This window comes from Brienomyrus brachyistius, chromosome 18, assembly GCF_023856365.1.
Source record: "Brienomyrus brachyistius isolate T26 chromosome 18, BBRACH_0.4, whole genome shotgun sequence".
In the NCBI taxonomy this organism is placed as follows: domain Eukaryota; kingdom Metazoa; phylum Chordata; class Actinopteri; order Osteoglossiformes; family Mormyridae; genus Brienomyrus; species Brienomyrus brachyistius.
The window spans coordinates 19,344,862-19,360,793 of NC_064550.1; the positions used below are offsets into that span (position 1 = coordinate 19,344,862).

The window sequence follows — 15,932 nt, forward strand, 5'->3', positions numbered from 1 at the left end:
TGGTTGTGAAAGTTGTTTATTGTTATTAGGGCCTGTTGTTGTTGTTAGTCTTTAGCATTACAAAATATATGTCTGTTAACTTTTAAAATACATTTATTTTATGCTATTCAACCGCTAAGAGAAAAGAAAAAGATGCTAAAGTACAAAACTATGTACCCTATGTTGTTATGAGTATCGTTAAGGATTAAATAATTTATATATTAGATATAGACACCTCATATAACCAACCAAAAACGAAAACTAAAGCTATTTATATGTATATTAAAATATTTGCATTTGGTTAACATTACACTTTGGATGTCAATTGACCTACCGATACTGTCCAGGCGTTGGGCGATACTGTCCAGACATTATAAAACTGTATACGGTATTTTGCCGGTATTTTCAGAAGAAATGCTGTCCCAGTGTTTTGAAATCTTGGCAATTTGTCTGACTTTTATTTGCTGAGATTTCAAATTATACCCAAAATGCCAAGACATACACAGAATTATGTGGCAAATCATATACCGTAATAACCCTAGTGTTCTGCTTAATTAAGCTAAGAGAAAAGAAAAAGATGCTATAGTACAAAACTATGTACCCTATGTTGTTATGAGTATCGTTAAGGATTAAATAATTTATATATTAGATATAGACACCTCATATAACCAACCAAAAACGAAAACTAAAGCTATTTATATGTATATTAAAATATTTGCATTTGGTTAACATTATAATTTGGATGTCAATTGACCTACCGAAGAATGTTAATTAATTTAATGCACTAATGTCAATGGGAACTATTAGAAACCTGCTATGTAGTCAAGGGAACAAAATATCAGACGTACCGCGTGCCTCGAAAGACTCCTCCCATGCTTGTTCTTTTTACTGGCAAATATTTATGTCAGTTATACTCATAAGGTCTTTCATTGGCTAGTTACTTGAGGGTCGTGTTGTATTGGTTTATTTCTAAGAGTGCGGGAGACCAAGCAGGAAATGCAATGGATAGTGTTGTTGACTTGGTTTGTCATTAGCTAGCTAAATTAAGGTTTTCAGAACAGTTGTTTGACAGGTATTAGTTTTATCTTTGATTATATTAACGTCTGGGAATCAGTGCATTTTATTATGGGTTGTTTTGCAATACGTACCACGCTGAAAGAGTGCTCAGTCACATGAGCATTCACCATCATGCGTTACGTGCCACTTTGCCGGAAACAATGTTTACTCGCAGAAATACATCTCAGTAGTAAAATACTACGTGGCTTCTGTAAGCGCGGTGTTTACAAGAGAGTAGCTTTTTAAATGCATAGTGTAATCGCTTTCTTGTTAGCCGGAGACTCATCTTACGCTGCGGGGGCTGAGTGCCACAGAAATGTTTCCTTAACTGAGCCTAGTTTGTTTTCGGGCAGAACCGAGCGATGGCGCCGAGCAAAAGGCAGCGGCGGGAGAATGTGTCGGTGGAGCTGGCGTGTGAGTGGGGGTCCTGTCAGGAGTCCTTTAAAAGGATGCAGGACTTCTGCGAGCACGTGGAACAGCATCTCAAGGCGCTGCAACTGGAAGATGAGGAACCCGATGCCTTGGGTTAGTTCGTGAATTACCGCCAAAAGTTTTTTCTTCCAGTTTAAGACAAAATCAGGGTTGCGCTCACGCTTTCAGACTCAGGCAGGAAATATACGGCAAATTTATATAATTCTATTATATACTTAAAATTGGCTACATCAAAAGCTTTGGGGTAGTTTGCAAACCCTACAGACTGTTTACAAGGTAATTAAACTCTTACATATGAATATGTGTGCGGACTTGAATCGAAAAGCTCAGTTGTGTACTCTGAAGACTTTTTTTTAAATAGCTGATGTGTGCAGAATGTCTGAATAGTCGTAAAACGCAGAGATCACGTTCGTTCTTTTCGGTTTTTGAGAGTGGAATTGTAATATTCTCATGCGCAGCGATTTTTTTTTTTCATTTCATGGTGAGGTAGGTCTCTTGTTTGTTCTTGCAGCAGAAGAGCAGAGCTGCCTGTGGCGTGAATGTGGCTTCTGTGCGATAGAGAGTCCCGGGGAGCTTCTGCGCCATGTCTACTTCCACTGTTACCACACCAAGTTGAAGCAGTGGGGACAGGCGGTCTTGGAGAGCCATCCTGATCTAGGATCCTGCGCACTGGGCCTGCAGAATCGTAATATAGTGCCCGACATCTCTGACAACTTCCTGTGCCAGTGGGAACACTGCGAGGTGAGTGGGGTGGCCTGAAACGCCAATGTACGTCAGTTTATCCCGTGTAATTCCTGAGTCTGGTTGTCTCAGTAAATATCGGTGCCCTATGTGATGATGGAGCTCTGATCTGGGTGTCCAGTTCTCACTGTGTACTTGTGGCTCAGACCTTGCTGGAGAATCCCGAGTGGTTTTACCGACACGTAGAAATGCATGGACTCTGCACGGAGATGAAGTCCAACGGCAAGGAAGAGAGCATGCTGCACTGCGGCTGGAAGGGTGAGGATGGCCACCGAGAGCTGTGGGGGTCGGTGGGATTGCGGAGGCTGTCCCAAAAGTTTAAGAAGGGATCTGCATGTTTACGCCTGTGCCGCAGACTGCGAGGCAACCTTCAGGGGCCGGTTCAAACTGCGGGAGCACCTGCGCAGTCACACGCAGGAGAAGGTGGTGGCGTGCCCCACCTGCGGGGGCATGTTCGCCAACAACACAAAGTTCTTCGACCACATTCGCCGGCAGACTGCCATTGAGGGTGAGGGACGGCGTCCAGGCCACCTTGTCATATGCATTTTTTCTTTAGGGTTGCCAAGGGATGGAAACTTTCCAGAAACTTTCCATGGAAAGTAGGGTTGCGAAGGAGTGGAAGTTAATGTCGTCAAGATGGTTTTTTTTTTCCCGTTATTGATTGACCTGCAGTTTTGCAAATTTCCAGTTTATTCCCGTTAATTCCCGCATACTCCCATTAATTCCTATGGAAAGTTCCCAGAGTTTTGCAACCCTATTTATTTGGGGGTCGGGGTCGGACATAAGAGCCCGGGAGTGATGTATCTAGGTGTTGTGTCTGCTTGCCTTCCAGGTCAGAGGTTCCAGTGTTCACATTGCTCCAAACGTTTCGCCACTGAGAGGCTGCTGAGGGACCACATGAGGAACCACGGTCAGTGCTGACGTCATGCGTGGGGGGGGGGGGGGGGGTCCTGCTCACTGTATCGTGGTCATGATGGCATCAGAATTAAAACCGAAACGGAACAAGAGGGCAAGACATACGAGGGTTTGCTGCTTTGTGTTTCCAGTTGGCATTTGATTGGTGGTATAGAAACAATGATGGTCAGGACACGGACGAAGGAGTCCTCTCTCTGCAGGCTGATAAACTCCATAGGCCCAAACTTTTTAATTTTATTGCTAGGCACATAGACGGGGAAATAATAATGCAGCTGCTATAGATGTTTGTGGAAGGTGAGAGAAGAAATGTACCTTTACGGATGTGTGTCCTTTATGCTTCGGCGATACTGTCCAGACATTATAAAACTGTATACGGTATTTTGCCGGTATTTTCAGAAGAAATGCTGTCCCAGTGTTTTGAAATCTTGGCTTTGACTTTAATTTCAAATTATGCTCAAAATGCCAAGACATACACAGAATTATGTGGCAAATCATATACCGTAATAACCCTAGTGTCCTGCTTAATTAGTAGCTTTGTTTATTTTTGGCTCAGACTAGGGGGAGGGGCTGTCTGACCGGTCTTGCTGGAGCATATCTGCGCCGGATGTGCATGTACCAAGCCACATGTGCCATCCTTCTGCGGTTTTTGTGCCCTCATGCGATGCCGTAATTATGGTGGGTGGGAGGGGGTGCAGTTTCTGTGCTTTCAAGCTCAGCTGTGGTTGTTCCTTAGTCATGCACTCTGCATGATCACACGGCACTCGCGCAGACTCCGGCCAGTCACCAGCGTGTGCGAAATAGCAGTGGGCGCTCTGATTGGCTGTCCCCCCTCCCTCTTTTTTTCCCTCCCCCCCTCTGCTATAGTGAACCACTACAAGTGCCCTCTGTGCGACATGACGTGCCCATCGCCCTCCTCGCTGCGAAATCATGTCAAGTTCCGCCACAGCAACGAGAAGCCATACAGCTGCGAGTACTGCGAGTACAGGTAGAGGCTCCGGCCTCGTGACCCCTGACCTTCGACCCCAGATTGAGTCTTTGACCCAGATAGCTGTTAAGTAAGAACTCATGGTCTGTGACCCTGATCCCATATCTTTCCTGATGCTGCTCCCCAGCTGTAAGAACCTGATTGACCTACGCAAGCACCTGGACACGCACAGCAGCGAGCCTGCCTACCACTGCGACTTCGCTGACTGCAACTACGCCACCCGCTCCCTGCACTCCATCAAGTCCCACTACAAGAAGGTGCACGAGGTGAGGGTGTGAGGCGCAGTTACTGGTATGCGCCCCTGGGGGGCGACACGACTGGCTGTCTGACGTCCTGACGTCTCTGCAGGGTGACTTCGTCCCACGCTACAAGTGCCACGTGTGCGAGCAGTGCTTCACCCGGGGGAACAACCTCACCTCGCACCTCCGCAAGAAGCACCAGTTCAAGTGGCCCTCGGGACACCCCCGCTTCAGGTGAGCTGGTCAGGCCAGGGCCAGCTAAAGGCATGCTTTGATCCCAGCAGCCACCAGGGGGCGCCATACCTGATCAGCCTCTCGGAATGGGGAGGAATATGACAAATGACTACTAATTGAATCACATTTTTCTTAGGGCCCCAAAAACAATTGGGTTGACCCTGTATCAGACCTTGGCTCCACGCCCCCAAACCACAGTTTGGGTTTGAGCTGTGTGGATAGCTTGATAGAGCTGTGGTAAAACTTGCATCTCTGGATATAATATATAGACACACACACAGACACTTGGAATATAGCCACAAATGTGAGTTATTTTCTCATGCCAGGGACTTCTCGTGAAAGGCAGGAAAATCCTGTAGCTCAAGTGGAGCACTGTATGAATAACACAAAAGATTGTGGGTTCCAGTCCCTGGGACCACACGTAACTTGTAATTAGGGTGTCAGGAGGGAATTATGAGCAACATCAGGTTTTACAAACAACTTTAAAGGCTCCCATGATTGGCTAAATTGTTTGGTCCGTTTTGTGCTTTGACTGGTCTGTCTCCTTGATTATAAGACTCGCCCAGCTGTTTCACATTAACCTTAGTGGCGCATGCATAATTATAGGGGACTGACCAATCAGCACTCAGCAAGGACTCGGTGCTTAAGTGAATTCCGGGTCCTTTTAATTGAAATGGTTAAAATGATAGTTTACAAGCCCTGTCGTTACTCGGTGTCCTTCCTGAAGTGAATTAGGTGGTAGTCCTTTGCTCGGCTGCAAGTCTCTTTGGATAAATGTGTCAGATAAATGAGTAAATCAGTGACTGAACAAATAGACTTATTTTCTATATTAATAAACTTCAGTACAAACTGAGCGCTAATCCCCTCCATATTCACATAGTTGGAGGTAGTTTTTACATCCTTACATGTAAGCCACCCCCCCCCCCACGTTGCACCTTAGGTACAAGGAGCATGAAGATGGCTTCATGAGGCTGCAGCTGATCCGCTACGAGAGCGTGGAGCTGACCGAGCAGCTGATGAAGGAGCGGCAGGAGGCGCGGGATGGGGACCCTGACAGCCTGGCGGGCGTTGGGGAGCTGAAGGGCATCGTGCTGGGTGGTGGGGAGGCTGTGGGCGGGGAGTCGGGCACGGACACCCATCCCGAAGGCTGTGTCGACGGGCAGGCTGACGCCGTGTACTACATCCTGAGCGGTGGCGGCAATGGCGCGCTCCAGCAAGATGCAGGCCTCCAGGGGGCGCCAGAGATCAGCGAGGACAGCGTGATGCTGCAGCTCCAGAACACGGCTCAGCAGCTGGGCATGGAGGTGGTGTAGACGCCCCCATGTGACTCTCCTGAACGCACCTCCCGCGTGACCGCTGACTGGCACAGGGCTGCACCTGAAGTACCTGAATTTAAACAACTTTTAGTTTAAGAATAATCCCTGCTGATGACTACGAATCCAAATGGTGGTTTCAGGGAAAAGTTGAGGCCCCACTGATTGGTTCATCGTTCCCATGGACTTCCCTCCCTGTGAAATATATTGGTCTGGTGCTGTTGCCGTGGTCACCGTGGTCGTGTGACCATGATGACGTGAAGTGGCTCTCGAGGATGGAGTTCTCTCTCTCCACGGAATGAGCAGCTTTGACCGTGCACCCCCCCCAGCATCGCTAATGATTGTGGGAGGTCACCATACACATGCCTGTAGTGAGTGGGGTTCACATCCTCATGAATTTTAAGTTCTGTTCCGGCATTTTTTTTTTTGTTTGTGATCGGAAAGCTCTGTTTTGGCTGTTCATCTAAGACTGTTAGTTGATGGAACTCGGCTGTCAGTTTTTAAAGAGATCCGTCGCAACCCGGATATCTTGACAAAGCGGGGTTCGCTGTTCTCTGGTCTGGTTTTGTTCCTCTTAACATGGAGCGGTAGCAGGTTTGCGCGTGTGTGTGTGTGTGTGTGTGTGTGTGTGTGTGTGTGTGTGTGTGTGTGTGTGTGTGTGTGTGTGTGTGTGTGTGTGTGTGTTTTAGCAGTCGTGTTTGTTTTACTTCAGTAGGGGGCGCCTGTCACCCTACATGTACAATACCGCATATATGTTCTACCTCGCTGGAGCGTCAGACCCGAGTTTCGCCCCAGAGATGGTCAGATGCTCCATAAACGCCGGTCACATGTGCCATTCTCCTCTTTTTTTTTTTGCGCTCTCTTGCCAGCCACAAGGATGGTGGGGGGTGGAGGGTCTCTGTGCTTTCAAACTCTTTGAGCGGTGTTTGCTGAAAAACGAACGAAATCTGTTTTGACCTCTGTTACAATCCCTGGGGGCCGACTGGTTTAATTTTCAATAAAGACAGTTCTGGTTTCAACATGTTAATATACTGCCCTCTGGTGGTGATTCTTATTTTTAAATGGAGGGGGGGGGTTTATTAGCCTCGGGCCGAACTGTGAATTCTCATTTTGCTGCAAAGTATGACTAACAAGTAGACGTGTCCGGTATATCAAAGTAACTTAAAAATAGGATTTTCATGCTTTACAAGTCTGTCGGAAGTTACATTTTTTTTTGTTTCATGCTTGAGTAAAGTGCTGTGTGATGCAGTGTCCCTCTGCTCGCCTGTATGGTCAGCTTCTCTTCTCTTTTTTTGGTATCAGCTGTTCGGTTTCACCACTTATATGATGACAGGACAGGAAAGGCATTTTATTGCATAAGGAAGCCCTAAGATTGCACACATTTGCTTGTCTGAAGTGGGCAGGTTGGCAAAGTAATGGACTTATCTGCCGTATGAGTGCCCACCATATTTTTATGCTCTTCATTTAAAACGGAGTCTACAGGATCGTCTACCATTATATGCAGTTTGTTTGCTGTCCTCTAGGGGTCCCTCTTCTGCGTGTTCAGCTCCATATGCATGTATTTTTAATCAGTCGTTAAAGATCAGCAGGTGATCAGATCACGTTTGTGCTACATTGTCCGAGGCCTTGTGTCCAGCTCTGATGCAGTGTGAGGCATCGGAAAGCCTTGCTTGGGTCCTCTTTTGGGGTGTCAATACAAGTGCCTGATCAGGACAGTGATGTGATGATGCGCAAACGCAACATCTCTAGTGTTACTTGTCCCCTCTAGCAAATTCTTAGACCTTCTGTCACTATCTCCCTTACTTGATTCGGCTGGATTTATGGTGGAACCAGTTAGGGATTACACAAGAATGTCTTGGAAATAGTCCCCTTGGATCTTCAAAGAGTCCACTTTTTCACTCGCTCCCAGCACACCTGAACCAAACAATCAACACCAAATTCCTGGTACAGATGTGCTGGGAACTGGGAGGGTGCAAAATGTGGACTGGGTTGGGAAACGCTATATTTGAGTACTGCGGGTGTAGCGATAAATCCCTTTGTAATTCCAAAGTTGCAAATTATACCAGAGCTCTGTCAAAGATATTAATTTGCATTAATTCAGGTGATCATGTTTCATTCCCCCGCTTACTCTTCCTACTGTTTGCTATATATATATATATATATATATATATATATATATATATATATATATAAGGATCTTGGGAGTGGTTTTACTCGACAGAACATGCGAGTAGCAATAAAAACATATAAAAAATATATATAAAAATATATATTGTCCAGGGGTGGCATGGTGGTGCAGTGGTTAGCACTGTTGCCTCACACCTCTGGGACCCGGGTTCGAGTCTCCGCCTGGGTTACATGTGTGTGGAGTTTGCATGTTCTCCCCATGTCGTCGTGGGGTTTCCTCTGGGTACTCCGGTTTCCCCCCACAGTCCAAAAACATGCTGAGGCTAATTGGAGTTGCTAAATTGCTCATAGGTGTGCCTGTGTGAGTGAATGGTGTGTGAGTGTGCCCTGCGATGGGCTGGCCCCCCATCCTGGGTTGTTCCCTGCCTCGTGCCCGTTGCTTCCGGGATAGGCTCCGGACCCCCCCGCGACCCAGTAGGATAAGCGGTTTGGAAAATGGATGGATGGATATTTTGTCACGGTTCCTGTATGTGCCAGTCACCATAGAAACCGAGGACCAGTCAGGGTTAAAAGTTCATCGCCCCGCCATAGCTGTTTGGAGTGGCCGGGGAAGGTGTCCGGAGTTTCCAAGGGTGAGAATTAACAAGTTAGTTTGCTGCAGACTTTAAGTCAGCCAATTAGCATGGTATTTATGGAAGCTGTAGGAAGAAAAGGACCACCCTCCATAGTGAGATCAGTCCAGATCTGTTCTATTTCAACATCTTCCCCTCCCCCCTGCAGGTTTTTGTGTGGCGGATAACCTTGATGCTTCCGTCACTCTGGATCCGGTGGTCCCAAGCTCCCCCCGCTGTCCACCCAGCAGAGAAATGACTGCTGCTCTGAGCATTATGATTTATGGCACTGTTTCCGAATCCGGTTCTCAGGGACTCATAGTTGGTCCATGTTTTCGCTCCATCCGAACTCCCTGCCACGCAGTCCACATTTTTGCTACCTACTGGGAGCTGGGAAGGACCAAAAACATGAACTGTCTGTGGGTCCCAGAGGACCGGATTGGAAAATGCTGATTTATAGCTTCTTTGTGATCTTGTATTCAATTGATGTTCTGGCTGTCAAAAATATGACTGATGTAGTAATATGTGTGTTGGTGAAATTGTTCTTGACCTTGGACATTGAGGGCTAACTCTTCAATTTTTCAGAGACGCCTTTCACTCCCTTCTAAAGGCTGATATGGTTGTCATAGGGGAATTTTACGTGTATTTTGTCTCAGTGTTTGAGGTGAGGCACTGGGGGCTTCACAGTCACAGAAGTGGGGGGGGGGGCTCTGTGCATTCGAGTCCTATTACTGTGTAGGGGAAGGTGAAATGAGGAGGCAGGCCGTATGTGAGACACCAGCAGATTGTACTTTTCAAAGTGCACTAAAAATGTCTAAACCAGAATGGGAAGTGTGTTTATGAATATACTATGTTGATACAGATATTCACTCATACAGTAACAATGCCACTGTAAACACATGAGAATACAGTAACAATGCCACTGTAAACACATGAGAGAATACTGTAACAATGCCACTGTAAACACATGAGAGAATACAGTAACAATGCCACTGTAAACACATGAGAGAATACTGTAACAATGCCACTGTAAACACATGAGAGAATACAGTAGCAATGCCACTGTAAACCTGACAGAATACAGTAACAATGCCACTGTAAACACATGACAGAGAATACAGTAACAATGCCACTGTAAAACACATGAGAATACAGTAACAATGCCACTGTAAACACATGACAGAATACAGTAACAATGCCACTGTAAACACATGAGAATACAGTAACAATGCCACTGTAAACCTGACAGAATACAGTAACAATGCCACTGTAAACACATGACAGAGAATACAGTAACAATGCCACTGTAAAACACATGAGAATACAGTAACAATGCCACTGTAAACACATGACAGAATACAGTAACAATGCCACTGTAAACACATGACAGAATACAGTAACAATGCCACTGTAAGCATATGACAGAGAATACAGTAACAATGCCACTGTAAGCATATGACAGAATACAATAACAATGCCACTGTAAACACATGAGAGAATACAGTAACAATGCCACTATGAACACATGGCAGAGAATACAGTAACAGTGCCACTGTAAACATGACAGAGAATACAGTAAAGGACTTTTTAAGTCTTTTTTGTCTGCTCTTATTACTGCATTACCATTTCAATTACTCAGAGCAGATCAGTGGTTGAATAAGTTAGTTGAGGTGTTTCTTGAAGGGTGAGAAGTAACCTGGTGTGGAGGGGTAACTTATTCTACCATTGAGGAACCACACACCAAAGGATTTAGACGTATTTTATATTCATTGGACTTATTTTTGTGTGGAGGACGGATCGCCTGGTGAAACTGGCTTGCTGACAGATGAGATGTAGGACTCGATGGGCGACTTGATGGATATGGATGCTGCCCTGAACGTAGCACAAAGGACTTAGGCTTGATGGAGTCGTCGTTGATGATCCTAGCTGCACCGTGACGTCACGGAGAATGGAAGGCTTGGCAGGAATGACGAGAAGCCGGCTCCCTGGAAGGCTCAGAGGGAGCTGATGTCATCACTGTGTTAGTGGCAGAAGAAGCCATGTGACCTAGAGAGGTTATGTCCATTTTGTTTCCAGTGCTGTGAGTCTGGAGTTCAAGGCAAGAAACATCAACTTCTGTCCGATAAATTACACTCACAGGGTTGTACATCTGCGTGTTGCTTTGGTGGTAATTCCCCATGAAATCAGTCATTAATCGAATCGGTGCATGCAGTCAGCATGACTGATTGGTGAACAGCTGTTTTTGGGTCTCTGATCACACTCTCGCTGCTCGGGTTTGTGTGCTTGCGGAAAGGCAGAAGCTGTGTAATTATGTGGACATTCATTTTTGGGATGTAACACCAGACTTGTATTTGGAGAGCTGCTATCAGGTACGAGGTCAAAAACCATGTCAGAGAGGCGCCCTGGGTGTGGTTGTGAGAGCCCCGGTCCTTTAAGGTCCAAAGCAGTGGATGTTTAGTTATTTAACGAATAGAATTAAGAATTGCTGAAAGGTTCTTAAATGAGAGGATCCCACTGTCATGCTCCTTGCTTCTCACCCCTACTGAGCCTTGCTTACTGTCAGAAGATTCAATCAGCGGCAGCCAGCACCTTGGGTTGGGGTCAGGCGCATCCCTGATTATGGACCTGAGGAACAGCGCCTCACGTTGCACTTTCATAGCAAGGGGGAATCTGTAGGCAAACTGCACCTTTTGGAGACCCTAAGACTAAATTTAAATTAGACTTTGATTAGATTAGGATGGATGGATGGATGGATGGATGGGTAGTTTGAAATTGTTTGAAATGCAATTAAGTTGCATATCATGCTCAGTGATTACTTTTTGTTTTAGCTACATACATGAGAGGACAATTATCACATCCTATAGAGCTAAATATGCTTAATGTAAGGTAGATACACCTTCTGCCTCCAAGTCTCCCTCTGCTGCTGATATAAAGGCTACATTTTTGACAGGCAAATGCTCGTTACAGAACCCTTTCTCGTTTTAGCCAATGTAAATTCCACTCAAGGGGGTGACTTGAGGAGGCAGGACCAAGACATCTGATTGGTTGGTCCCTCCTCCTTCTGGTTGCTTGGACCCACCTCTACAGTCTGATTGGCTGGCCTCTCTGAACCAATCATTTTGCCTTCTGCCCTCAGAACATTTTTGTTTAAATGTAACTCCCATGAGCATAAATTCCTGGGGTTTGAAAATATTTTATACAGACCAGTTTTGTCATTTTCAAGTGTATTTGGTATGAACTTGTTGCAGGATGTAAAAAATAACACAAATGGCAGCTGTGTTCAACACATTCTGAAGATCATTGACATGAGCCCAACTGCTAGTAGAACAGATCCCACAGATGGTGGTATTATTTTCTATGGGACAAACATTTGCATACGCTACAGGATTGTTACTATGTCATGTACTTTGTTGATGTTCCCTAAAGTGAATGGGCCCGTCTGAACTGAAGCAAATTCTGAAATTTCCTGAAAGATTTTTCTTGAGCTGGATGGGATGGACCCTGAAAGTGCATTGAAAGGCTTTGCAGAACAAACTCATGCATGTTCTGGAATGCCGTTTTTGGATGTCAATCAAAACCTTTTAATCTTTATTGTTAAATGCCATTCATTTATGGAAGAGATATTCTGCCTTCGGATAGCAGAGGGAAAACGTTCAATGTTTATACTCTAAAACATGTTTTGAGGTATTGTGGCTACTGTTCACTGTGTCCGAAGCGTTCGATGACTGAGGGGGAGGTGAATATTCATGACATTCATGTTTGTAGAAAGTTCAGCCCACAAAAACTGCAGTAATATGTACGGACCATATCTTTTGCTTTCGTACTGAGAATATTTTTCACAGTTTTTGCTTTGAGAGACGGTTATCCTGGTAGTCAGTTGAAATTCTAGAAATTAATCCATTTTTTGTATTAAATAGTGTCTATCTCAGCTGAGATGTACTTTTTAAAAATGCTTACTGAATAAATATGAAGATGTATTTATCAATAATGCCACGGTGTTTTTTCTTCTCATGGACACGACCATTAAGAATAACAGGTAATACTTCGCATTACCTGCACCTTCATAATGCCTTTATAATGCATTCGTAAATCATTCATTAAACCTTCATAATGCATTCATAGAACATTCATAAGCAGCATGTATCTATACCTTAGCATCCTAACATAACAGCTGTAATATGCATTAATAATAAACATTATCCAATTATATGATAATAATGTTCATTAGGGTCAATTATGAGTTTCTTACACCTCTCTGCTGGAATTTTGCACTTCTCTTCTTTTTCTAATTACTCCCGGTCTCTCAGATTTGAAGGAGACCTTCTCCCAACTGCTGTTTTAAGGTATTCTATGGGGCTGAGAGCTGAATTCATTGCTGTCCACTTCAGACCTCTCCAGTGCTTTGTCTTAAACCATTTCTGTGTGCTTTTTAAAATATGCTTTGGGTCATTCTCCTGCTGGAAGACCCATGACCTCTGATGGAGACCCAGATTTCTGAAACTAGGCCCTACATTGTGCTCCGAAATTCTTCGGCAGTCTTCAGATTTTATGATGCAATGCAAACAGTCAAAGTATCCAGTGACCGGAGATAGCAAAGCAGCTCCAATACATCTGTGGACGTCCACTGTGTTTGACCACTGTAAAGTGTTCTGTTCTTTGAAGGCCTCATTTCATATTTGTAGAAATTACAACGATGTGCTTTACCAAAAAGCCCTATTTTGGTCTCATCTGACCACAGGATGTTCTCTCAAAGGGGGTTTGTCTCCCTCAGGTAAACCTCATTCAGCCGGTGACACATAGTGCAACCTCACTCTTTTGCACCCTGTATCCAATGTGTTTGGAAGCTGATTGAGGTTCATGTTCCTCCATGCACACACTTCTTCGATGCAGTCAGTCCTCCATCAGTTTCTCTTTTCCGTCCCCATACACTTCTAGGGAGATTAGCTACAGTACCAATGGCTGTAAGCTTCTTATTGACGCTGCACACAGTGGACACCAGAACATGAAGATTTCTACAGATGGATTTGTAGCCTTGAGATTGCCCATAATTTTTCACAGTCTTGGTTCTTATATCCTCGGGCAAATCTCTGTTCTGCTTTTTCCTTTTTCTCCATGAGAGAGACAAAAATCAAGTCGACTTTTCTCTATTTAAATTGGTTGCCAGTAATGATTCTTGCCAGTACCTGCTACTTGCTCCAGATGAGTTTACTGTAAATTATGAGTCCATCATATGACTGAAATCCTATTTTTCTTACAATTTTGCCAATGGAGGTCTGTGTGGAATGATAACAGATTTGGCTGTTTTTCTCTACTTTTTTGTTCTGTAGTTCCAATGTAAACAAAGGGAAAAAGAAACAGGCAGATGAATAGGCAACATTTGTGATCGCAGCGTTTTGTGGGAGAAACGGGTGCATTTTCTGATAGGGATGCGGAAGTGGCAGTAATTTTGTCCAATACTGTGAATTCTACTCCTTACATTATTCCTGCTGGAGCCCTGATGTATCATACAATTATTATATGTACTGTTTTCTTTAAATTAATGGGTATGGGGGTGTCATTAGGCCTATTGTTGCTTTAATCCCCCTAAAATGTTTTTTAGCCCCCCAACCCCAAATAAGTGTATATTTATTAGCTTACCCCCACCCCTCATGGGTGTTATACATCGTAACATATGATATTTCACTGAATTCGGCCTACTTTAATTTAAATAACCTGAACACTCATCACTAGATGATCATTTCAAATTCTATCAAGTAATCTCCGGAAAAAGTGGTATAAGGTAGCACAGTAAATGAAATAGCTTATGGTTGCCATTTTACTGTCAAATACAGATTAGCGGCACTAATTACTAAATAGATAACAGTTCGCCGAGTTTTTTCTACAGGTGTGAAATGTAGTCGCACTGAAGTGTTTTACTAAGTGATTATTTGCCATTGCTTAGTAATTATATTAGAAAAATAGCGTAATTATTTTATTAGACTATCCAAGTGTGTACACATCAAATTCCTTGTCCCAGTTGGAAGTGCTTCCGAAAAATTATTGAAATGTTTCGTATTTAACTAAACGTACGATTTATTATTGGTTATTAGTATTTAGCTAATGAACTATTTGTAAGGGTGACCACACAGCAACTAGTTTTAAAAAAAATAATTTTAGATCTTTTTTTTTCTTCAAAAAATAAAAAATTCTGCACGTCAATAAAACGTTTTTATTGTATATTTGTCTTTGCCAGTATGTAATTCTCTTGCTGTTGATGATACTCAACGAATACAAATGTCAACATGAAAGTTTTTTTTTTCATTTTAATCTTCTTCACGTTCAACATCCCCAGCATCTCACAATAGCCTACTTTACGATGGCAGAAATTATTTAATGGTACTGCGGCTTTGACCTCAATTTCATATGTTGATCCTGGATTAAACCTGGAATAGCGGATAATGGCTGTGATGTAACACAATCCGTTGACTCCACTGCAGCGCAGTGACCAGGATAAGGATTTAATCTCATCTCTTTGGAGAAAGAGGGACGACCCGCCTGCGATAGAGTCTGATCCTCATCCAGGCAGTAATTCCTCCGCTTCCAAACGGTTTTGCAGGTGTAGCTACGGGGAAAATATAGTGTCGGTACTCCCTACTGTTATATAGCCTATGGTGTGTATAAATTACATTATGTGTGATTTAAAATATACAAACAAGCAAAGCATGAATCGTCATCTGAATATTAATTGTATCACGTTCAAATCGCATCGCCTATTAATAGGGACGTTTTGGCGGCGTTACATTATTTCTGCCCCTTGAGTGACTTTTAACCAGATCTGTCTGTGCAGGAGGATTTTTTGTCTCCTCTCGCAAATGATGCAGGAATGCGCCTCTTGAACGGCAGTAACCTCGGATGTTTCACCGAAAATAACCCGAGCACTGCAGCATCAGCAGCAGCGGTGTAGCAGCCCGACACCGGCGCGGAACTTAAAGGGACATCGCCGTAAAACGCAGCTGCTTTCCCGGCACAAGAGCTGAAATGGGCGTGCAGTTTTCTTTAAAAGTGAAAGCGATTGTCCCTGTTTTCTTCTTGATTTTTTCCCCGACTGCTTATCATCCATTGATTCATAAATACGGACGATTAACATTCTTGGCAGCGCTCCTGCCTGTCATCTATGAAATCTAGATTGCTAGTTAGGAGACCCTTGGATTAATTCATAATATACTAATAACAGTTACCTATAGGACCACGGTCCTTCATCGGTAATTTCTGTACACCTGAGCGTTTACAATGTTAAAAGATCCCGCTGAATATTTGATAT

The 15,932-nt window shown here is 44.0% G+C and overlaps 1 protein-coding gene across 1 annotated transcript; it reads left to right on the plus strand.

Annotated features, from left to right (window-relative positions):
- Positions 1-907: 907 nt before the first annotated feature.
- LOC125713448 (histone H4 transcription factor) lies at positions 908-6,921 on the plus strand. The gene is made up of 10 exons (XM_048984583.1): positions 908-1,051; positions 1,389-1,560; positions 1,979-2,208; positions 2,355-2,466; positions 2,564-2,716; positions 3,041-3,118; positions 3,988-4,108; positions 4,236-4,374; positions 4,457-4,581; positions 5,522-6,921. Exons 2-10 carry the CDS (start codon positions 1,398-1,400, stop codon positions 5,892-5,894), a joined length of 1,494 nt encoding a protein of 497 aa, XP_048840540.1. The 5' UTR covers positions 908-1,051; positions 1,389-1,397; the 3' UTR covers positions 5,895-6,921.
- Positions 6,922-15,932: the final 9,011 nt, after the last annotated feature.

Coding starts and splice junctions, on each gene's coding strand:
- LOC125713448 (XM_048984583.1), top strand. CDS start 1,398: ATGGCGCCGAGCAAAAGGCAGCGGCGGGAGAATGTGTCGGTGGAGCTG. Junction 2,467..2,563: donor GCTGCACTGCGGCTGGAAGG/GTGAGGATGGCC, acceptor CCTGTGCCGCAG/ACTGCGAGGCAACCTTCAGG. Junction 2,717..3,040: donor CCGGCAGACTGCCATTGAGG/GTGAGGGACGGC, acceptor CTTGCCTTCCAG/GTCAGAGGTTCCAGTGTTCA.